Genomic DNA, 25833 nt, shown 5'->3' with positions numbered 1-25833 from the left:
CGGCCAACTCTCCAGCTCTGAGGTCACTAATCGTTAGCTTCAAACACATCAACACTGCCTTCCCTTGCAGTAATGCAATCCACCCCTGCCCAGCTCCCTTGATCTTTAGGTGGCCTGTACTGCTACTGTGCAGACCCCTGGTTAACAAAACCCATCTTCCCTGCTACTCCAGCATCCTGCGTTCTAACCTTGTTTGGGCTACGTCCATCCTTCTCAGATGAGGAGTCGCGATCCTTCGGTAGAGCGCTCAAAGACTGTGTCCGGCGTTTCCCAGGATGGAGGGGAAGCGGCAAGAGCTCAGAAGACACTGCAGAGAGGAACCTATAAACAACAAGAACACTATAAATACACTGCCCGCTACTGCATTCCAGCATCTGTTTCTCCCACCTCTCCGGCAAAGGCAGATGATATCCACAGCGCATCTAGACAAAGCGGTTCTCTCCCAATTCTACTCCAAGAGCGAGTTTGCTTTTTCCATCACTGGTGCACGAGCAGCTAGACATCTGCCCTTTATGTTTCACTCTTTTTGTGTGCCAACGTGTGTACATGGTGAATTTAGCCTGTGTAGCCAGCCAGGTCGGTTTGTGTGTAAAGAGCGTCTACACGCACCGAATCCACCTGTTCCTGGATGACTGTGCGTATGCAGTCAATGTATGAAGACCATGTTCATGCACTGTATTATCATATGTGATGTTGAAAAAACACTGACAAAGCACAATGTTAAGCCTAGTTTCTTGGTGCCAGTGACCAAATGGAAGCAGACAAACAACTCGAACATCTACAGTGCTACAACCTAAAGGAGCCAGGTCTTCATGCCAGCAAGAGGGACTTGCAGATGCAATGGAAGTTCCAGAAATACCTCCATTAAAAATTACTGAGACCTTAAATATGATTCTCTTTTTATCAATCAATAGCTCTTAGGGTGGACGAAACCTGCAAACATTATCATTCTGAACGAAGTGTTTTCCTGTAATGATGAATTTGCGGTCTACAGTGTTGAAGGCCAATGACCTCTAAACTCACGTCTCCTCCTCGTGTCTTAGGTCATGAAGAATGAAAAGCCACTTACTTTTACTCTTTGTTCTGCATCAGAGGAATCTATCGATGGAAGTCAAACCACAGAATATTCCTGAGCACGTAGGGATCCTGCAGCACTTTCCCCACAAAAAAACAATATCTAATGGTGACAATCTGCCAAACTTCAGGAGCCTATCTGAGAATTATCTATCGGAATTTCCAACTTCATTACTCAATTAAAGTAAAGAATGTATATATAACAACACTATGAGCATGACCACTGGAATTATGCTGAGGCTGTGGCACTTTCCACATCACTATGGATTAGCCACATTTGGCACATAATCCATAATCTGCTACGCAACCTGCAGATTTTAAAAGAAAATAATGTTATTAGCCCAAATGGATCAAAAGTTACTAAAATTGTGGCAACCTGTATTACTGCGCAGTGATGGGTCCTATGGAAGGGGTGACTGCTCACCTTACATGTAGTTATTACTGTAGCTCAATGTTGAACTAGTAATAATGAGGTAAAATGTTTGCCCCATACAGGGAGTGCAGAATTATTAGGCAAATGAGTATTTTGACCACATCATCCTCTTTATGCATGTTGTCTTACTCCAAGCTGTATAGGCTCGAAAGCCTACTACCAATTAAGCATATTAGGTGATGTGCATCTCTGTAATGAGAAGGGGTGTGGTCTAATGACATCAACACCCTATATCAGGTGTGCATAATTATTAGGCAACTTCCTTTCCTTTGGCAAAATGGGTCAAAAGAAGGACTTGACAGGCTCAGAAAAGTCAAAAATAGTGAGATATCTTGCAGAGGGATGCAGCACTCTTAAAATTGCAAAGCTTCTGAAGCGTGATCATCGAACAATCAAGCGTTTCATTCAAAATAGTCAACAGGGTCGCAAGAAGCGTGTGGAAAAACCAAGGCGCAAAATAACTGCCCATGAACTGAGAAAAGTCAAGCGTGCAGCTGCCACGATGCCACTTGCCACCAGTTTGGCCATATTTCAGAGCTGCAACATCACTGGAGTGCCCAAAAGCACAAGGTGTGCAATACTCAGAGACATGGCCAAGGTAAGAAAGGCTGAAAGACGACCACCACTGAACAAGACACACAAGCTGAAACGTCAAGACTGGGCCAAGAAATATCTCAAGACTGATTTTTCTAAGGTTTTATGGACTGATGAAATGAGAGTGAGTCTTGATGGGCCAGATGGATGGGCCCGTGGCTGGATTGGTAAAGGGCAGAGAGCTCCAGTCCGACTCAGACGCCAGCAAGGTGGAGGTGGAGTACTGATTTGGGCTGGTATCATCAAAGATGAGCTTGTGGGGCCTTTTCGGGTTGAGGATGGAGTCAAGCTCAACTCCCAGTCCTACTGCCAGTTCCTGGAAGACACCTTCTTCAAGCAGTGGTACAGGAAGAAGTCTGCATCCTTCAAGAAAAACATGGTTTTCATGCAGGACAATGCTCCATCACACGCGTCCAAGTACTCCACAGCGTGGCTGGCAAGAAAGGGTATAAAAGAAGGAAATCTAATGACATGGCCTCCTTGTTCACCTGATCTGAACCCCATTGAGAACCTGTGGTCCATCATCAAATGTGAGATTTACAAGGAGGGAAAACAGTACACCTCTCTGAACAGTGTCTGGGAGGCTGTGGTTGCTGCTGCACGCAATGTTGATGGTGAACAGATCAAAACACTGACAGAATCCATGGATGGCAGGCTTTTGAGTGTCCTTGCAAAGAAAGGTGGCTATATTGGTCACTGATTTGTTTTTGTTTTGTTTTTGAATGTCAGAAATGTATATTTGTGAATGTTGAGATGTTATATTGGTTTCACTGGTAATAATAAATAATTGAAATGGGTATATATTTTTTTTTGTTAAGTTGCCTAATAATTATGCACAGTAATAGTCACCTGCACACACAGATATCCCCCTAACATAGCTAAAACTAAAAACAAACTAAAAACTACTTCCAAAAATATTCAGCTTTGATATTAATGAGTTTTTTGGGTTCATTGAGAACATGGTTGTTGTTCAATAATAAAATTAATCCTCAAAAATACAACTTGCCTAATAATTCTGCACTCCCTGTAGAGTATTAACATGTTACACAAAATAACAAACTAGTACTATTAGAAAATGTGCAGCATTAGATCACATTATCTGCCTCTTCTTGCTGCACAATTTAGTCAACCCTGCCACATGATTTAGTCCTCCCAGACTGCTTAATTCAAGGGACCCCCGACTACAGGGCCTACTGTCATAGCTCCTGCTTCCGTTTGCCAGTGCTTGTTGGTGACCTGGCTGGTCACTGACCCTCCTGCAATCCAGCGACCATCGAGGGACAGCTCGTAGGTGACTCCTGGTATCTTCTGTAGCCCCGGGCCCCACAGTTGAACTTCACCTCCATGAGGGTGGGCATTGCCGCCTTCACCACCTGGGCACCTCCAAGGGTACTGGACTCTGTCAGCTTCCTTTTCAGGTCCTCCATGTCTGGAATCCGTTTCTGGGTTCCACCGGCCTGGTCCACGGGTCGTGACAGCAGCTGGACAATCCGAGGCTTCCACTGACTTCAGAAAGAGTCCCTTCTCCACTCAGCATCTGGGTCCCCTGGTGTACGAACTCCAATCTTCTGGGTATTCTCAGGTGGGGGCACTCTCCAACCTTCCTCTTGTCTGTTCGTTACCTCAGGGTCCACGGGGTAGCGTTCTGAAACACACAAAATCCAACCACTACTCCCTGTGTTAGTTTATGGGACGACTGGGTGGGTAACTACCTTGCACCTGGTCGCTAGGGACACTTACCGTACTTACTTCTGGTGTTTTCATCTACCCCCAGCCCCTAGTTAATTACCGCACTTACCTTGGTTGGGTTTACTATTTCACATTCCACTTTCTTAGTATACGGTTTGCCTCCCCCCAAATAGGGCCCTGTATATTTTATGCTACTTCTGTTGGTTATTTTGTGTATATATTGGGTGTAGATATCTTCAGAGGGAGATATACCAATGCTAGTTTAGTAATAGGGTTATAATAAATTATCCTTTATTTTTGCAACATGTGTTTTTTTCTTGTGCGTGAGTTAGTGTCTGACTACTGTGGTATTGCAAGTGCTTTACATTCCTCCTGGATAGGCTTCAGCTGCTCGCCTCAGCTACCACTAGAGAGCTTTTGCTATCTGGACATCTATTCACCAGCACTAAAGGTTGTTTTGACTCAGTAAAGGGTGACACACAATAGGTGTGCAACATAAACTGAGCCAGCCCACAACACTGCCTTCCTCTAACTGAGCCAGGCTCACCAGCAGGAGGGCAGAACGGTGTCTGGGGTCAACAGCAGCATGAGCTGGCAACCAGACCCCGTAAGGCTGCAGAGGCAGAACTGGGGAATCCTCTAAGGGACCCCCAGAGAACAGGGGATCATGCAACTAGCAATGGAATCGGTGTTGTCGCATGATTCCAACATGGTTGATACCAAACATGCATAAGTTCAGAGAAGAACTTATGTAGTTGGACCACTCGTGTTGAGAACTATCTATCTGAATTTCCAACTTTATTACTCAATTAATGTAATGAATGTATATATAACAACACTATGACCATGACCACTGGAATTATGCTGAGGCTGTGGCGCTTTCCTCATCACTATGGATTAGCCACATTAGTCCACTACGTACCTTAAGATGGCTTCCTCACACTTACAAAGCCCAGGGAATGGAGTCTGGGGTTTGTAGGGGTACAAGGGTACCCTCACACTTAGGGACATGCACATTGTCCTTGGACTGAAGGGCCTATCAGAGAGATCACTTACAGCGTCTAAGTGCAGTGACCAGAATATAAGGCAAGCCTTGTAACTGGGGTGAAAGGGTGCATGCACCATTTCATGCAGGCTGCAATGGCAGACCCGCAGACACATTTTGCATGGGTTCCCATGGGTGGCACAATACATGCTGTAACCCATGTGGGACCCCTGGTGTACCAATGCCGTGGGTACCTAAATACTATATACTAGGGACCTACTTAGGTGCACCAGTATGCCAAATGTAGGTGTAAAACATTTACCATCAACCAAATTTAGAGGAGACAGTACAGACACTGGGGTCCTGGTTAGGAGGATCCAGTGATCTACAATCGAAACACACTCACATCAGGCAAAAAGTGGGGGTAACTATGCTAGAAATATGGTATTTCCTACAGTTTACACCTGTTTGGCTTATTTAATTTACCTACAAGTCCCTTGTAAAGTGGTATACTATGTACCCAGGGCCCGGAAATTAAATACTACTAGTGGGCCTGCAGCTCAGATTGCACAACCCACAGAAGTAGCCTTTCAAACCTGTCTCAGGCCTGCCACTGCAGGGCCCGCGTGCGCAGTTTACTACCACTTTAACTTAGAAAGTTAAACTACTTGCAAAGGCCTAAAGTCCCTTTTTACTACACCTAAGCCACCCCTATGGTAGGCCCTAGATAGCCCTATGGGCGGGGTGCTGTGCAGGTAAATGGTATGTCATATTTATCTTTGTGTACTACATGTCCTAGTAGTGACAAACCACAGGACTGCAGTGGAAATGCCCTGACATATGTCTAAACGGTATCTTCTGATCTATGAGGGAAAGCGTGGGCAAGTTTAGTGTGTTTGGAAAGGAAGTGAGAAATCCTGCTTACTCGTATAGGTAGATTTTTTATTACTATTTTAGAAATGCCACTTTTAGAAAGTGGACATTTCTCTGTGCTTACAACTCTAGTGCCTTGCAGCCTGACTCCAATCCACATCTGGGGCAGAGTGACAGCTCCGCTTGGTGCATACTTTCCAGACACCATAAGACAGGAAGGGCTAGGTGTCACAGAAGCAGCATCTGCATGCCGATAGTCTTCCTGGGCTGGGAAGTTAGCGAGTCGTTCACACCTTACATGTGAATAGACTGTGTCCTGCCCTTACACAATGGACTCATTGTCCCCTACTGAGGTCTGGAGACAGGGAAGGGTAGAAAGGGTGTTGTGCTTCACTAGAAAGGGTCCCTTTGAAGTTAACCCCTGAACAAAGGCATTTCTGAGTATAAGTAGAGGGGCTGTAGCCCCCTGGTTTGGGGAGCACTTATGGAACGGGGACTGAAGCTCTGCCGGAAGGATGGCTGGACTGCATAAAGGACTCATCTGGACTGCTCGTCCTCTGTTGCCCTGCTGCCTGGTGTTTGCTGGGTGTCCCAAATGACTCATCTGGACTGATTTTCTGTATGCTGCCCTGCTGCCCTGCTGCCCTACTGACTTTGACTGCACTAAGCACTCCAAGGACTGCCAGGTTGAACCACCACTTCAACCCCTTGCTTACATGTGCTGGCCTGCCTGCTCCTGTTGTGCCCCCTTGAGTGCCTCCCAAGGAGCCCAGCATATGGAGAGCCCCGTTTTACTGATCCTGCAAGCCACCTATATCCAGTGCACAGGGAAACACTGCATAAAGTAATTCCTGAAGAAGTGCTTCATGTTTTACTTCCATAGCACATAGTGAGCACATTGTTCTCCTTCTTCTAAGCGTATGAAGAGTACTTTTCCCCTCCCTTGGGCTGTCCCACTTTCGTGCTGGGGTGTGATTAACACAGGCCTGACCCCCTTTCTAACTTATTGCCTGGGCAACCACTGTGTTGTCTTCCCCGGTGCGACGTGTCTCCAGGACTATCCGACCGCCACGCCACGAGAACCCCTTACAGAAGGGCCCAATCAGCCAGCCAGTCGGGTAGGAAGCCGCACCACACATCAAGGATCCCCCCAGTGTGGCCATTCCCCACGAGCCAGCATGTGGCAGAACGTCAGTGGAACAGAAGCTATGTCCCCCACCCCAGTCCAACAGGCTTGAGCTCAGCAGTGGGGGACCTTGCCAGTGGGGAAGTGAAAAGCTGTATTCCCCAAGCCGCTGAGCTGCATATTCGCAGACAGCAGCACCCCTGCCTCTTTGGAATTTCTGCATGGGAGGAGCCCAGGGAGCAAACCCCGCCCTCCCTGCCATTCTTGCAGTATTACTGATTCATGTAGTTTGGTCTATGTTTTTATGCAATACAACTTATTTTTATTTTTATACAACTAGTTGTAGAGTCTCTTTTGTAGTGTATTAATTTTATCACTGGTGTGAGTTTGTTGTGCAAACACTTTACACATGGCCTCAGGGGATTAGCCTGACTGTTCCGTGCCAAGCTACCGGGGGTGAGCACAGGTTACCTTTGGTGTGTAACTAACTCGCCCTGGCTAGAGTGGTGGGCTCTGCCTGGCTGCGGTGCATACCCTGGCCAACTAGAAACTCCATTTCTAACAATGATTCTCACTCTCCAACATGAACTGCAGAAAACAAAGGGAGATCTACCTCCTTCAGAACTCTGTACTTCATATGATGAGGATGTAATGCTGCTCCCAGACTCTAATGATGTAGAGTTATCACCCAGGCTGCCTAGTCCACTGCTAGGGAAGGAGTAGTAGGCCCACCTCACAGGTAATACACGTACATTACCCCCAAAAACTGTGTCTTACGCATCATCGTGGTCACTTTCTGTCTCGCTATCCACTCGCTCCTCTCCCACCGGCCCGTGGACGTCGTCATCATGATGCACGGATTTGCTGGGGCCCACCGCAGACTGCAGCTCAGACACTGGACTCTCAGGATGAAGAGAGCCAAGCCTCGCTGGCTCACTCCCTGATACACAAGGAGACTCACAAGCAACAGCGGCAGACTCGGATGGCTCTACAAGGTCAAAGAGAAAAGAAATAACAAGAAAATGCCGGTCATCCAGTGACACACTTATGGTCCTTACTTCTTTTCACACATCCAGAGTCATGCATCACCTCATCACTCTTTAGTGTGCCTACAACATCTTATGGTGGAGCCAAAGTTGTGTGTTACCATGTCCCCCTTCAGTGTTTTTGCATTTCCACATGAAGCAGCCAGTGTAGTGCATATTCTTGTCACACTTCAGTGTTTCCTTGTCCTCTCATAATTTAATCAGTGCCAAACCTCAACTGGTCAGACTTCAATGCTTCAACAGCCATCTTCCCTGGAACACCAGCAGTATCCTCACTGACACCACTGAAGTGTACCCGACTGTAGAACCTGGCTCAATTACTCCCAGACCCCAGTGCATCACCCCTCACTCGTTAGCCTTGCATGGATGAGGCACTAATTCCCACCCAATCTCACTTCTCTTACTTTTGGCAAGTAGAGAAGTTCCCATTGCCTAATCCTGGAAGCAGTTACAAAATACAATGACGTGGAGTGAGGGAATCATGTAAATGCACCAACTTAGTTTTGTTTTGTGCGCAGGGGAGGCCCGCACGCACCATCTCATGCTCCAATCTAGCCCCTTTACCTTTGGCGTGCGTAGATGATGCTGGTCGGCTCACAGGCTGGTGGCCTTCGTTAGGCTGGACAGATGAATCAGGTTGACTGGGGGCCAGAAACGGGACTAGTGAGTGCCAAGGATAGATGGCGACAGATCGTGGCTCCACATTGGTCCAAACTAAAAGAGAGCACAGAGATATCAGAGGGCATCTGCATTAACCCATACTTCAGAATACTAAAGTCTCAACAGTTTTATCCACTACAATGCAATCCCAAACACAACTTCCCACTTCACAATACTTCGCCCAGAACAGATCTAGACAACATCTCCTGCAGATGAATGCACCATCTACCGCAGACGAGTGCACCATCTTCTGCAGACGAGTGCACCATCTCCTGCAGACGAGTGCACCATCTCCTGCAGACGAGTGCACCATCTCCTGCAGACCAAGGCACCATCTCCTGCAGACCAAGGCACCATCTCCTAACAGCAACTCTTCAGCAGACGCACATATTGGTAACTCCCAATGTCCAACACACCACGCAATAGGACATCCTGAGCTGACTAGAGTCTCTGATTTACTGTGCGCTACAGGTCCCCAATCCACCATAGAAGCGCTGTGCAGCCCACAGACAGATACAGGTAGATATCACGTAAAGAGCGAGACTGGTTTAGAGAGACCGAAGGACGGATAGATGGCCAGAATCAAAGGGAGGGGGGAAATCAGTTTGGTTGGAGTCTTTATGACAGGATGGGTAAATGATTTATACTGATCTGACTGAAACACACAAAAATATACATAAAAAACGCATAGTCCTGCACCTCTTTTAGAAACACTCAGAAATGGATGAAATTGGTGCGGGACTACACAGATATTTTGACCAGAATGTAACAAAAGTGGTGTTATAGCCCTAAGGTGGGGGGAATGGACACTGCTGCTACATTCTGCGGAACCCTGAACTAGGCGAGAGCAGAAGACCAGACGTTATAATCATGTGACAGTATTAATTATTCATTTGGTATCAGAGGCTAGAGTTCAGGGAGTAAGAAAACGTGAAGCGTAGGGTGGATACTTACTACGGTACAGATAGTATTACCCTGCAGCTCAGCACAGTGCCGCACACCCAGGAAAGAGATAAATGCGGGCAGGAGGATCTTAATGACAAAGCTGGCAAGGGAAAATAAACCGAGACAGCGGACGAGAAGACACTAGGAGAGCCACAGAGAACAGACGCCTTGGAGGAGGCACCTAGTGGGGAATGATGGCCTCCACGGGTGGCTGAGAGACCTTTTTGAGGGCTCTGTGGCTGTCAGAGGATACTAAACCATACTGGGTGTGGATATTGTCCTTTACCACTGGTGCCCCAGGGCCATACGGCTCTACTCAAAGTGATTGGCCAAACGTTTCTCTTTAGGTAGCCAATGCTAGCAGGGTAGCCGGTGGGCAGGCCCTGCTTATGCCAGAAGGTGTAGGTGATCCAGTTAGTGCTTTACCTTATAAAAAAGACATTTATTTAGTATGTAAATAAAAGTTCAGATAAAGTTTAAAAAACAGAAATTCATAAGGAGCTAGCACCTTGTAGCGAATACACTTGGTATTCATTACTATCACTGGAAGGGCCTAAAGAATTCAAAACATGCGGCCTTAAAATGATATGCAACATATTTGTGATTTTCCAGTTAAAATAACTTCATTTTTCACACCAGTGCCTGTGATGTGAATATATATTTGAATTGTTAAAAAAAAATGTGAAAGGATGAATCATTTTCCCTATACTGCATGAACTACATTTATGTTTTAAGATTTACTTTCGGCTGTAGACACAAGCCCTTCGGCCAACAACTGCTGATGTCTCCAATAAAGCACCAATGTAACCTCTTTAAATGGATGACTTCAGCACTCAACAGCTGAAGGAGACCAGTACAAGTTCATTTCAAGTGCTAGGGGTAGTACTGCACCTGTGCCACAACTTCAGTAACTTTTGATCCATTTTATTAAGAAATGTAGGCATCACGTGATGGAATAAGGAGCATGTGTGACTAAGTCACATTTATGTGGAAAATGTCACTGCCTGCACAATCGCATTTATGTGATGGCTCTATTCTGTCGCAAATGCTAACACTGGTGGCAAACTCAAGATTCGAGGAAGGGGCTCAGCTGTCTAGCAGCTAAACTTTTGCAAATGTAACTGAAAGGTGGACAAGGGATATGTACCAAGGTACTACAGACAACTCTGGCCCTGCACTAAACATGCCTACTGCTGTTAACATGGATGGAATAGTGGCACTTCTCAAAACAACCACTTGCAAAGCCAATAGCTATGGTGTTGCCTTCCAGCCTTTTGTTTTTGTCAATATTTTTTTTGTCATGGTTTTTCCAAAACGTTCCTGTTGGGGGGTGGTGAGGGCAGCCGACACAACCTCACCAATGTGACAAAAAAAAAAAAAAAACAGGCTAAAGCAAAAAAAAATGTTTGTTCACAAGAAGCACACATTGACACAGCTGTCCTCGACACTGCAGATAATAAGTTGCATGAAGGTATGTTCCATGTAAAAAGCGAGGAATGCCGTCACTCATAGTGAAGTGAGCCACTGGCTGAAGTGGTCTGAACCACTATCCTATGATGCACACGGTGATGGGTTAAAGGAAAGTGTCAATAACAAAAAAAAAAAATAATGGATAAAGAAGGGAGGCTAAAAAACCCTGAAAGTATAGAAACGTCTTCCTTAAAGCCAGACCTAACAAGAACAACCAAAAAAAAAAAAAGGTGCCATTCAAAAAATACACATCTTTAAAAAAAAAAAATAACACTCAAGCAACTATGACCCCACTGAGCACAAAGGACCTGTTGCACCCGGTGTTCCTGATGAGGATGTCCAGGTGACTCAATGTCCAGGGTCCGGTCACGAGTGCTCAAAACAGAGTTACTCAGGTCCAATTACCAATTCAGAACCCAACTGGTAGTGCTTGTTTAGATAGGACAGCAGGAACTAGTGAGTCAGTACTTGCTTAGTTATGGCTGAATACCTTTTTTCTTTAGCAGCCTGTCTCTTAGTCGCTGTTTTTCCAGGGGGAACAGATGCACTCAGTGAAGATATTAGTCCTATCACAATAAACCTGGTTCTTCATGGTCACTATTAAATGCAACTACATATAAAAATGCACCCAAAACCGTAGGAGCTGGAAAAAGAAGACCAATGGTTCGGGAATCAAGACCACCTCCCTCCAGTTAGCAAACCCATACTCCATGCTGGGGGTATAAGGCCAACTTGCCTTCTGGGAACACTGGTGTGGTCCTTCTCTCCAGCTCCAAAAGGACCAAGCAGCCTCAGAGCACAGGATGGACTTCAGAGGGTAGAGTCTCACCATCATAATACTTGGCTGCAGAGGAGCACTTTCCCAACAAAGATAATGGGTTTCTTGATACTTGGTTCCCTCCTGAACTGCTGGGCTGGGACAACTGTATAGATACACGGCAGGCCCTACCTGTTGAGCTTTACTTGCACGTTTTTCGATCACTGGGCCTTACACAGCATTTCTTGTGGATCACGGCGACTCTTCAAGGTAGTCAATATCCAGCACGTTAGCAAAAAGGTAAGTTCTCCACAGATCACAACAAGACCTCTTTGCCGGTCTATTCTGGGGGAGATTAGCAAGCCAGCAAAAGTTCCACTTCTCATCAGCGTGGTGTTCTTAGAAACGGGGTCTCTAGTTGGCAGTGGTTTGCACCCTGTCCAAGTAGGGACCCTCATTCTGGTCACGGTAAGGGAGTCACACAGCTAAGATAACCCCTGCTCACCCACTTGGTAGCCTGACAAACAATTAGGCTGATCTCAGAGGCAATGTGTAAAGTATTTGTATACACACACACATAGTAACACTGTGAAACCACCACAAAAGTACTCCACACAAGTTTTTGAAAAATAGCCAATATGTATCTGAGTGAAACAAGAACAAAACAACAAACATTCTACATACCCAAGTAAAGATATCACTTTTTAAAGGTTTACTTGAGTCTTAACCCATAGGAAACAACGGTTGTATATTTAACACACAGTACCTGGGATGTGTAAAAAACCAAAGACAATGCGGGCTGCAGAGGAGGTGAGGCACCAAAAAGCAAAGCAATGTGCTGATTCCTTATTGAAAAGGGGAGGTGATGGGTCGACTCTTTCGTCGCAGGAGAGGTGATGAGTCAGTTCCTTACTGGCAGGGGAGGTTACGCATCAATTCTTTCCTTTGCTTTAAAGGCGATGCATTGCATTCCAGACATGCAGTCTCAGTTCCTTACTGCGATACGGGGTCAATGAGAAACTGATGCCCCAAGAACGACGCAGGGAAAATCCAGACATGCTGTGTTGCTGGAGCCATGGGAAAACAGGTGTTGCGTCGGTTCTGCAGCCGAGAGACAGGTGTTGCGTCGATTCTTCAGCCACAGGAAAGGCAATGCGTCTATTTTTCTCCTGCGGCGCATCAGTGTGTGGATTTTCTCCTTCAGGTCACCAGCTTCAACTTTCAAGGGCCAAGGGACTGGGGTTGGCACCACTTGGCAAGTCAGGACTCTCAGCAGAAGAGTCCAAGTACTGACAGATGAAGTCTCTGATGTCCCTGAGACTTCTTACCAGAAGGCAAGCTCAGTTCAACTCCTTGGATAACCTTGGAAACCAGGATGTAGAAAGCAAAGTCCAGTCCTTTCACTCTCAAGACAGAAGCAGTAGGCCAGCACAACAAAGCAACAGGCAAAGTGGCAGTCCCTCCAACGGCATCTACTCTTCTTCCTGGCAGAAGTCATCAGTTGAGAAGAGTTCTAACTTTGTGGTGTCTGAGGTTCAGTATTTATACCCATTTCTGTCTTTGAAGTAGGCAAAGTTCAAAGAGAAGGCTTTGTAGTGCCCAAGACCCTGCCTTTTGCTCCCCTGGCCACAGACACTCTCCAGGGGGTTGGAGACTGTTTTGTGTGAGGACAGGTACAGCCCGATTCAGGTTCAAGTGTCAGGTCCTCCCACCACTCTAGCTCAGGAAGATCCATCAGGAAATGCAGGGCACACTTCAGTTCCTTTTGTGTGACTGGCTAGAGTGAATTCACAAACAGCCAAACTGTCATCCTGACTCAGACGTATATTCCACAGACAGACAGAGGCACAGAATGGTTAAGCAAGAGAATGCCTACGATCTAAAAGTGGCATTATCAAACCTACAATTCAAAAATCAACTTCACCAAGAGATGTATTTTTAAATTGGGAGTTCAGAGACCCCAAACCTCACATCTCTATATGCTCCTAATGGGAAATTACACTTAAAAGATATTTCAGGGCAATCCCCATGTTACCCTATGGGAGAAATAGGCCTTGCAATAGTGCAAACCACATTTAGCAGCATTTCACTATCAGGACATGTAAAACACACCAGTACATGCCCTACGTTATAAATACACGGCACCCTGCCCAAGTATGGCTTACTTTAGGGGTGACTAAGATGTAGTAAAAAGGAATGTTTGAGCCAGCAAGTGGGGGCACTTGCCAGATCAAAATGGCACAGTAAAACTGCATACATAGACACTGCAGTGGCAGGTCTGAGACATGTTTACAGGGCTACTCATGTGGGTGGCACAATCAGTGGTGCAGGCCTAGTTGTAGCATTTTATTTACAGGCCTGAGTACACATAGTGCACTTTACTAGGGACTTACTAGTGAATCAAATATGCCAATCATGGATAAAGCAATTGCCAATACAATTCAGACAGAGAGCATATGCACTTTAGTGCTGGTTAGCAGTGGTAAAGTGCCCAGAGTCCTAAGGCCGACAAAAACAGGTCAGAAAAAAAAGTCGGATAACCCTGCAAAAAGGGCCAGGTTTAACAATTCTCCATTCCTGCGCTGATGTGTAATCCTCCTTTATGTCCAGAAGATGAAAGAACCAACTTAGTATTGGCAGAGGGGCCCATAACGTATACCTTTCTAGTAGTCAGGCAGGACACCAGGACAAACTACAAGTTCTGCTTTATCCAAATGTTGTGTTCCATCAACCCTGGAGTAGTCTCCTGTGCACAATGCTAGCCAGAATTCACAAGCTTCTGAGGTTGGAGTTCTGACTGCTCCAGTGGCTACTTTTATGGTCCTCAGACTGAGGCCAACAAGATGATCAAAGTGTAGCGGGGTGGAGTGGCATGGGCGGGGTATCAAGTTTCATCAAGGGTGGGGAGGGGGGAGGACATACAAAAGTCAGAGGGAACTGGACTAGAAATCTCTCCTGAACAGACACTCATGTTTTAGGATACAGTGAGTGCATGGGAGTGTATTTGCAGGCTGGGATGCATCACACACAAGTACTAGAACCCCACCATTCACCACACCTTCCAACCCCCTTCCCCAAAGGCACTCATAACAGGCATGATGTATGATTGACCCAGGTGTGATGAAGAAAAGGATTACCAGTTAAGGGGACTAAATAGACTTTTACTGGGTAAAGCTGGAACAGTCTCCCCAACGAGAAAGAGGTAGTATTGTGCCTCCTAAATATACGTGCATTGCCAACATCACAACTCATAGTAGAACCTCAAATCAGCAACCATTTACCAAATAAATAAATAAGACACCACAGCGAAAGCACCTTCTACTATCATCACTGTAAGGATCATACTGATGCGGACCTACGAGAAAACACTCGCACACATACCCATCTGCAAAGCCACTGAAAATGGGGACCACATTTGTCCATATACCACCGTGAAGACTCTCTCTAGAGAAGCACACTCAACCCTTGTCAAATTAGCCAATGCATCCTGTGCACAACGCATCTTTCCTAGTACACTAAAGCTGAAATCATGCTGCAGCTGAAGAAAATGCAAACCTCGACCTGACTCATAACCTATTACATATCAGCCTCTGCTCGGAAAGGAAAATGAAAAAGCAGTAGTCAGCCACCGGCAAGAGCTTATCAACATCGTTTCATACCTATAGGATCACACAGAGAGCGTCTCTCCAGGCTGCAGACAACAACATTTAATCATAGGCAATGGTGATCCCTACATCCTGGTCCAGCCCAACCTCATCATTCCCAATACGATGCAGAACAAAACCCAAATTAAAATTCCGACATTGCATATGGGCTGCGACTACACTGTACTGCGCTAGTTACCTTATATTGCCCCAACTAATACCAACTTACCCATATGGGCACTTCCAGATCCAGCGCCCACCAACGGCAAGTGGAGGACCCCAAATAAACCATATCCTTCCCATCACCTTAAACCTCTATATGGAGGCTCTCAAAGTCCTCCTGGAGTACAATGGAATTGAGCCAACACTACGCCACTGAGACACAAATATCTGACACCACAAGAAGACAAACATTTATCAGGTCAGAGACACATCGCACAAGACTGTTTATTAAGTGCCTCAATGTTAAACAAACAGAACAAATTCAGTCTTCTCGTCAAAGCGCAGAACATGCAGGGACGCTTGACTAGATGTCCAACATGAAGCTAGGCGGCTTCAAAGCCCGACAGACTGTAAGCACGGTCACCCAGACTCAACAACCGCAACCTCTACCTCAGACCCCATATCACTAATATAAACAGAACCAATTACCAACACTTGTACACGATAAAGATACAACTCAATAGATCGAACTTCTAGGTCAATGTCCAAGCCCTAGGCCTTTCTGTCTGGAAGATGGCAATGCACCATAAATTTCCAACTGGCTTCACTGAAAATTATCCTCCATGGTGCTATTCGACAACAACACAAGTGCCACGCTCATACATACTGCTTCTACAAGCCTACAGCTTTGTCAATACCCACGGCATCACCAACAAAGCAGTAGCAACCAACAACACAACCACTTGATAGGAACTTTCATCATCAAGGTTGGGTATCTAAACATACAAACACTGAAGAGGTGCAAATGGCAACAAGTCGCCTCAGACTACACACCCACGATCTGGAAGGACAGCCAACCAGAGATGAGACTTGATCCTTGACACATGACTGTTAGGCCTTTTCTTGAGTCCTGGGCTGTAACTGTTAGTGTTCCTGGCACTGCCCACTGGCATCCAGGGACTATAAAACACTTCCATGGAACTAGAAAATACTCCCATCTAGCACCTGACTTTCTCAATGTAGTGGGTTCAAGCAATCAAGGCAATGCGCAGATTTAGAAATAATAGCAGCTTATAGTCAAGAGTAAATAACTTGAATGTCTGATAAAAAAAATTACATTTAAAGATGAAAAAGAACTTCATAACACATTAGAAAAATATAGTACATTTCAGCACACACCATCCAAAAAAGAGAAGAGAAACTGGTAGCCCCAACAGCTAATGTACACAAATAACTCCTCTACAGCTTAGAGTGTCTTTGCACCAAGCGCTATTTCTGGTTAACATTAAGCTCTATGGCCTACGTTAACCTACTGAGACCATCTCAGAGGGAACGCTACTGGTCAGAAGAATTTGGTTTAGGTACTGGTCAATGGATCAAAGGCACCACGCAGAAGGACACAAAGTTAAGCTTGTGTAACTGATACACGTGGTACTTTAAGTCCACTGCTGTGATTTCAGCACCACTGCTGTCAAGACTAACGATCAATGACGGAGATTCAAGCATTTCACCTATCACCTCGCTACTTCTTTAAGTGGGATACTAAGTGCCATGAGTATTCTAAGACCTGGCCACGTATCATGCTGTACACCCAGCCGCCCCTGATGAGGCCTAACAAGGCCGAGACCTGTCTGGGTTGCATGAGATCCCATTGATATCAGATGTATAAAAGGCACTGGGGCTGCAATGTTTCCAAGGGAGCAGGTTTAAGACTGATTTGTAGATAGCCTGTAGTTATCGACAGTAGCTTAACGACTAGAAAAAATAAGGGACTGGAATGTATCCCACAGTAATTACCAGGGGCTACACCTAGTTCAAACATTCTACACATTTCATGACTGGTGTGCCCAGATGTGGGTCAACGGCTGCACCTCACTTAGGAGGCTCTGACAAGGTCAAAACTGTTCAGCGGTGGCTGTCACTGAACAGACGGGACACAGTTCAATGCTGGACTGTTCCACCTGGAGCGGGATCAAGGGTGATCTTACTGTACAGGTGGGACACAGTTCAATGCTGGACTGTTCCACCTGGAGTGGGATCAACATAGTTGGTTCCTGTCTGTGGTGACAGAGTAAGCAGAAACAAGTGGGCTGGATTGAAGCCCAGAGTAATTGGCAATGTGGCTAGCACTGGGGTGGTCTCTCACTGGTGACCTCTGTCAAGGCAGGAAGTGGCCTGGGTTACATGAATCCCATTCAGAGAGGACACAGCCTGGGCCTTGGTGCTGAACTCTTTCTACTGAACTGGGACCGAGAAGGCCCTTCTTATGGTAACTCCCTATCTGTAGCTGCGAGGAGATGTTGGCGAACACTGGGGGCTGAGATTAATTTCTGCATCCCACCGATCGCTTTCTGTGTTTCCCTCCTGTCGTACGGGACATTACCAGTCACCAAGAGCAGGAACAACTTAAGGACTGTGTGGGCCCTGGGCCAAACAGATGTTGGGGTTCCTGTTCAGAACGGTTTTAAATTTATGATCTACTTTCAGCTCTTTCATGCCCTCTTTGGCCAAGTTGCAAGCAGTGCACAGGCAGGATGTGTTTACATCTAATATTCAAGGACATTGGGGGTCATTCTGACCCTGGCGGTAAATACCGCCAGGGCGGAGGTTGGCGGTAGCACCGCCAACTGGCTGGCGGTGCTCCGCCGGGCATTCTGACCGCGGCGGTACAGCCACGGCCAGAAGCGGAAAGCCGGCGGTGTACCGCCGACTTTCCGCTGCCCATGGGAATCCGCCATGGCGGCGCAGCTTGCTGCGCCGCCATGGGGATTCTGACACCCCATACCGCCATCCTGTTCCTGGCGGTTCGCCCGCCAGGAACAGGATGGTGGTATGGGGTGTCGTGGGGCCCCTGGGGGCCCCTGCAGTGCCCATGCCAATGGCATGGGCACTGCAGGGGCCCCCGTAAGAGGGCCCCACAAATAATTTCAGTGTCTGCTTTGCAGACACTGAAATTCGCGACGGGTGCAACTGCACCCGTCGCACCTTTCCACTCCGCCGGCTCCATTCTGAGCCGACTTCCTCGTGGGAAGGGTGTTTCCCGCTGGGCTGGCGGGCGGACTTTCGGCGGTGGCCCACCAGCCCAGTGGGAAACCCAGAATGACCGCCGCGGTCTTTTGACCGCGGTACGGTCTTCTGGCGGTTCCCGCTTGGCGGGCGGCGCTTAGAATCAGGGCCTTTATGTTTTCAATATTTAACACTGTACCTAATCACTAATATTCCTGCAAATTATCTCTGGGACGACCTCCCATTTCTCATATTTGAGGTCCGGATTTATAGTCTAAAAGAAACTTTTTTATGGATGTTGGATGAAATAAACACAGCTTTTCTCTGCAAAATCTCCGTAACAGACTCTCACACATCACCCACATTAAAACTAAATTAGTGGAAAACGGTATTTAAAACAATTTGTTTAAGAATAGCTCAAGGTCATCAGGGCAAGACCTTCTGCAGAACCGAGCTGGCTCTATCAGGGGCCCTGAAAGGCTGGGGCCCAGGGCCAGAGCCCACTTGTCCACGACTTAAAACGTCTCTGACCATTAAGCAGTGTCACATTGACGGTGCGCTCTGACTTTACAATCTGGACATGGACGCAGCAGACCCCCAGGGACAAAGACCCGTGAGTGGACGGGGAGAGTCAGAGCTGGCAGCTATGGACCGGGCAGGGGGTGTGCAAGGAAGTCTTTCACGAGCCGGGAGACCTGGTGCCCTCGCCGATGGGCTGCATAACAAGGTTCCCCCTTTGGGCCCCTGGATCCCTGCTTCAGGCCCTCAGGCTCACTGCGTGGACAAGCTTATCAACCGGAGGAGGGAGAACATCCGGCGTAGGTCCTCCAGGGAGCACTGGCCTCAGTACCACAATCACTCTAGCGCCTGGAGTGTAGCGCTACCAGAACACTTGCTGGTGTCCCTCGGCCCAGAGACCCCCAGCACTCTCTGGTCTTCAATATGCGTCATATTGTCCCTGTTCTTGCTACCTACAAATAAAAGTCATGAGCAGCGCCTGGAAACTGGTGCGGGTAACCTTGAAGTAACCTCTGACCGTTCACCCTGCCTAAAGCACCCAGAGGCTGAGGCTGGTGGCCAGCTGGAGCGCACTCGGCCAGCTCTGGGTTTTACAGCCCCACACCCACAGGATACTGCCCCTGGACCAGACACAGCCGAGAGGGTCACACCCCTGCTACTGCCAGCGGCCCACGGAGCACAGTGCTGGCAAACACCCACTCCCCCCTCGGGAGGAAGGCAGTGATCGCCACACACCCAGGGGCGGGAGTTCAAACACTTCAGTGCTCAGCCCACTCCAGGCCACTCACAAACACACCAGTGAGCCCCAGTGGTACCTACACACACGAGGATGGCAGTGATCGCCACACAGCACACACCCAAGGGCGGGAGTTCAAACACTTCAATCCTCAGCCCACTTCAGGCCACTCACACACACACCAGTGAGCCCCAGTGGTACCCACACACACGAGGATGGCAGTGAGCACCACACAGCACACACCCAGGGGCGGGAGTTCAAACACTTCAATGCTCAGCCCACTTCAGGGAGCCCCAGTGGGATGCCAGCACACACACACGAGGATGGCAGTGAGCACCACACACCTAGGAGCAGGAGTGCCAACAGTTCAGTGCTCAGACAACACCAGGCCACTCACACACACCCCAGTGGGACCCACACAGAGTAGGATGTCAGTGATCGCCACACAGCACACACCCAGGGGCGGGAGTTCAAACACTTCAGTGCTCAGACAACACCAGGCCACTCACAGACACACCTGAAGCCCCAGTGCACCACCACACACACACACACACGAGGAAGAAGGCAGCGAACACCACACAGCACACACCTGGGGCAAGAGTGCAAACACCTCAGTGCTCGGAGTACACCGGGCCACCCACAAAGACACTTATAAGTCCCCGTGCGCCACCACACACACACAGGAGGAAGGCAGCGAGCAACACACAGCATACACCTGGGATCAGGAGTGCAAACACGTCAGTGCTCAGACCACAGCAGGCCACTCACTCACAAACACACCTGTGAGCCCCAGTGCGCCACCACACACACAGGAGGCAGGCATTGGTCACACACAGCACACACCTGGGATCAGGAGTGCAAACACCGGAGTGCTCAGAGTACACCAGGCCACCCACAAACACACTTATGAGCTCCCACGCAGGAATGACTATAACCAACTTCACACAACACACACAAAGGGCATGCACGCATGGCTGCCAATGCAAGCGCAGTACAAAGGCGTCCTTATTAAACATACACCCACATACCCTAAGCTCCACTGCAACCGCTTTTATCGAACAGACACCCACACATGCTTTGCAAAGCAAGGACCAATACAACCCCTTACCTCAGTTAACACACACGCTAATGAAAACAGCAGTGAAGACTGCCTCACTGAGCGCACACACACTCCAATAACTACACTCCTGTTTCATACAAACACCTCCACACGCACGCCCTCAAAAGCAAGCACCAGAACAATCCATGCCACACATCACACACACACTACTATGCCAGCATCAGTATAACCCTATCTCATCCAGCACACTGATACCCACACCTTTCAAACACCCCTACAACATTCTGCAAACACAATTACAAACCTTGTCTCACTGTTCTCTCACACACTCTTCAATGTCAACCCCTGACTTAGCTACACACACACACACACCTCTGTATGTGCCACCCTATCCCCTGTCCCATCCAGCACATACACAGAAAGGCATAAACGCACCCATACTAATACAACTCTTGTCTTTCACAGAACACACACCTGCAATGGAAGCAGCTCTAAAACACCCACCTTATTCAGCTCACGCATGTGCATCCACACACGAAGGCAGTGAGCACAACACAGCACACACCTGGGATCAGGAGTGCCAACACATCAGTGCAGAGACCCCAGCGGACCACTCACAAACACACACACCTGTGAGCCCCCGTGCGACCTCACTCACACGCACGCACAGAAGAGGAACGCAGTGAGCATGACACATCACACGCCTAGGGGCAGTAGTGCAAACACTCCCGTGCTCAGACCACAGCAGGCCACTCACAAACACACTAGCGAGCCCATGGGCACTAACACACGCAAGGCCTCTCAAACATACCTGTGAGCCCCAGTGCGCCACCACACACACACACATGGAAGACAGTGAGCACGACATAGCACACACCTGGGGGCAGGAGTGCAAATACTTCAGTGCTCAGACCACACCAGGGCACTCACAAACACACCTGTGAGCCCCAGTGACACACACACACACACACACACACGAGAGTGGCAGTGAGCACCACACAGCACACACCCTGGGGCAGGAGTGCAAACACTTCAGTACTCAGACCACTCACAAACACACCTGTATGCCCCAGTGACACACACACACGAGGATGGCAGTGAGCACCACACAGCACACACCCAACGGCAGGAGTGCAAACACTTCAGTGCTCAGACCACTCACAAACACACCTGTGAGCCCCAGTGACACACACACGAGGATGGCAGTGAGCACCACACAGCACACACCCAGGGGCAGGAGTGCAAACACTTCAGTACTCAGACCACTCACAAACACACCTGTGAGCCCCAGTGACACACACACACACACACGAGGATGGCAGTGAGCACCACACAGCACACACCCCGGGGCAGGAGTGCAAACAATTCAGTGCTCAGACCACACCAGGCAACTCACAAACACACCCGTGGACCCCCGTACATGCACACACAGGAGGAAGGCAGTGAACGGCGTGTGACCTCAGCGAGGGGGGAGAGTGAGTCAGACCCACACACAGCATGCTGAGGGCCCACATCCTGTAGGCGCTACTGTACTACCTGCCACTCCCAGTCGACGACAGTCCAGGCACTATTTCCAGCTGGAACTAGTCTGCTGGCGCCATATTTCATTTTAGGTGTGTATTCAGCACGGTTCCAGTTCCCACTACTACTGAAAAGTGCAGTTGGTTATCACTACTACTGAATGGGGGGGCTCCATATATCACTGCTACTGTATGCGGGGCTCCATATATCACTACTACTGTATGCGGGGCTCCATACATCACTACTACTGTACGCGGGGGGCTCCATCTATCACTACTACTGTATGGGGGCTCCATCTATCACTACTACTGTATGGGGGGCTCCATATATCACTACTACTGTATGCGGGGGCTCCATATATCACTACTACTGTATGCGGGGGCGCATATATCACTACTACTGTATGCGGGGGCGCATATATCACTACTACTGTATGCGGGGCTCCATATATCACTACTACTGTATGCGGGGATCCATATATCACTACTACTGTATGCGGGGGCTCCATATATCACTACTACTGTATGCGGGGGCTCCATATATCACTACTACTGCATGGGGGGCTCCATATATCACTACTACTGTATGCAAGGGTTCCATATATCACTACTACTGTATGCAGGGGCTCCATATATCACTACTACTGTATGCGGGGTGCATATATCACTACTACTGAATGCGGGGCTCCATATATCACTACTACTGTATGCGGGGGATCCATATATCACTACTACTGTACGCGGGGGCTCCATATATCACTACTACTGTACGTGGGGGCTCCATATATCACTACTACTGTATGCGGGGGCTCCATATATCACTACTACTGTATGCGGGGGATCCATATATCACTACTACTGTATGTGGGGGCTCCATATATCACTACTACTGTACGAGGGGCTCCATATATCACTACTACTGTATGCGGGGGCTCCATATATCACTACTACTGTATGCGGGGGGCTCCATATATCACTACTACTGCATGGGGGGCTCCATATATCACTACTACTGTATGCGGGGGCTCCATACATCACTACTACTGTATGCGGGGGCTCCATACATCACTACTACTGTATGCAAGGGCTCAATATATAACTACTACTGTACGCAGGGGCTCCATATATCACTACTACTGCATGGGGGGCTCCACATATCACTACTACTGTACGCGGGGGCTCTATATATCACTACTGCTGTATGTGGGGGCTCCATATATCACTACTACTGTATGCGGGGGCTCCATATATCACTACTACTGTATGCGGGGGCTCCATATATCACTACTACTGTATGCGGGGGCTCCACATATCACTACTACTGTATGCGGGGCTCCATATATAACTACTACTGTATGCGGGGCTCCACATATCACTACTACTGTATGCGGGGGCTCCATACATCACTACTACTGTACGCGGGGGGGGCTCCATCTATCACTACTACTGAAAAGTGCAGTTGGTTATCACTACTACTGTATGGGGGGCTCCATATATCACTACTACTGTAGGGGGGGCTCCATTTATCACTACTGTACGCGGGGGCTCCATATATCACTACTGTACGCGGGGGCTCCATATATCACTACTACTGTATGCGGGGCTCCATATATCACTACTACTGCATGGGGGGCTCCATATATCACTACTACTGTATGCGGGGGATCCATATATCACTACTACTGCATGGAGGGCTCCATATATCACTACTACTGTATGCGGGGGCTCCATATATCACTACAACTGTACGCGGGGGCTCCATATATCACTACTACTGTACGCGGGGCTCCATATATCACTACTACTGTATGGGGGCTCCATATATCACTACTACTGTACGCGGGGGCTCCATATATCACTACTACTGTATGCGGGGCTCCATATATCACTACTACTGCATGGGGGGCTCCATATATCACTACTACTGTATGCGGGGGATCCATATATCACTACTACTGCATGGGGGGCTCCATATATCACTACTACTGTATGCGGGGGCTCCATATATCACTACTACTGTATGCGGGGGCTCCATATATCACTACTACTGTACGCGGGGGCTCCATATATCACTACTACTGTACTCGGGGCTCCAAACATCACTACTACTGTATGGGGGCTCCATATATCACTACTACTGTATGCGGGGGCTCCATATATCACTACTACTGTATGCGGGGGCTCCATATATCACTACTACTGTATGCGGGGCTCCATATATCACTACTACTGTAGGAGGGGGCTCCATATATCACTACTACTGTATGGGGGGGCTCCATATATCACTACTACTGTATGCGGGGGCTCCATATATCACTACTACTGTATGGGGGGCTCCATATATCACTACTACTGTACGCGGGGGCTCCATATATCACTACTACTGTACGCGGAGATCCATATATCACTACTACTGTAGGGGGGGCTCCATATATCACTACTACTGTATGCGGGGCTCCATATATCACTACTACTGTATGCGGGGGCTCCATATATCACTACTACTGTATGCGGGGCTCCATATATCACTACTACTGTACGCAGGGGCTCCATATATCACTACTACTGTATGCGGGCCTCCATATATCACTACTACTGTATGCGGGGGCTCCATATATCACTACTACTGTATGCCGGGCTCCATATATCACTACTACTGTACGCAGGGGCTCCATATATCACTACTACTGAATGGGGGGCTCCACATATCACTACTACTGTACGCGAGGGCTCTATATATCACTACTACTGTATGTGGGGGCTCCATATATCACTACTACTGTATGCCGGGCTCCATATATCACTACTACTGTACGCAGGGGCTCCATATATCACTACTACTGAATGGGGGGCTCCACATATCACTACTACTGTACGCGGGGGCTCCACATATCACTACTACTGTATGCGGGGGCTCCATATATCACTACTACTGTATGCGGGGGCTCCATACATCACTACTACTGTTTGCGGGGGCTCCATACATCACTACTACTGTATGCAGGGGCTCAATATATAACTACTACTGTACGCAGGGGCTCCATATATCACTACTACTGCATGGGGGGCTCCACATATCACTACTACTGTACGCGGGGGCTCTATATATCACTACTGCTGTATGTGGGGGCTCCATATATCACTACTACTGTATGCGGGGGCTCCATATATCACTACTACTGTAGGGGGGCTCCACATATCACTACTACTGTATGCGGGGGCTCCATATATCACTACTACTGTATGCGGGGGCTCCACATATCACTACTACTGTATGCGGGGGCTCCATATATCACTACTACTGTATGCGGGGGCTCCATATATCACTACTACTGTAGGGGGGCTCCACATATCACTACTTCTGTATGCAGGGGCTCCATATATCACTACTACTGTATGCGGGGGCTCCACATATCACTACTACTGTATGCGGGGGCTCCACATATCACTACTACTGTAGGGGGGGCTCCACATATAACTACTACTGTATGCGGGGCTCCACATATCACTACTACTGTATGCGGGGATCCATAT

General features: G+C 48.0%; 1 protein-coding gene across 5 annotated transcripts in view; it reads right to left on the bottom strand.

The window, feature by feature from the left end:
• Positions 1-25833, bottom strand: part of CIC (capicua transcriptional repressor) — a 410013-nt gene that overhangs the window by 245579 nt on the left and 138601 nt on the right. For all 5 annotated transcript variants that reach the window (XM_069201390.1, XM_069201393.1, XM_069201394.1 and 2 more), the window contains 3 exons: positions 8385-8534; positions 7552-7762; positions 189-321 (listed from right to left, as the gene is read on the bottom strand). In XM_069201390.1, coding sequence (XP_069057491.1) covers positions 189-321; positions 7552-7762; positions 8385-8534 — 494 coding nt within the window. The remainder of the gene's footprint in view (positions 1-188; positions 322-7551; positions 7763-8384; positions 8535-25833) is intronic.

The sequence above is a fragment of the Pleurodeles waltl genome, chromosome 7 (genome assembly GCF_031143425.1).
Source record: "Pleurodeles waltl isolate 20211129_DDA chromosome 7, aPleWal1.hap1.20221129, whole genome shotgun sequence".
In the NCBI taxonomy this organism is placed as follows: domain Eukaryota; kingdom Metazoa; phylum Chordata; class Amphibia; order Caudata; family Salamandridae; genus Pleurodeles; species Pleurodeles waltl.
The sequence above is the reverse complement of the archived record's forward strand: the minus strand, read 5'-3'. Positions and strand labels throughout refer to the sequence as shown.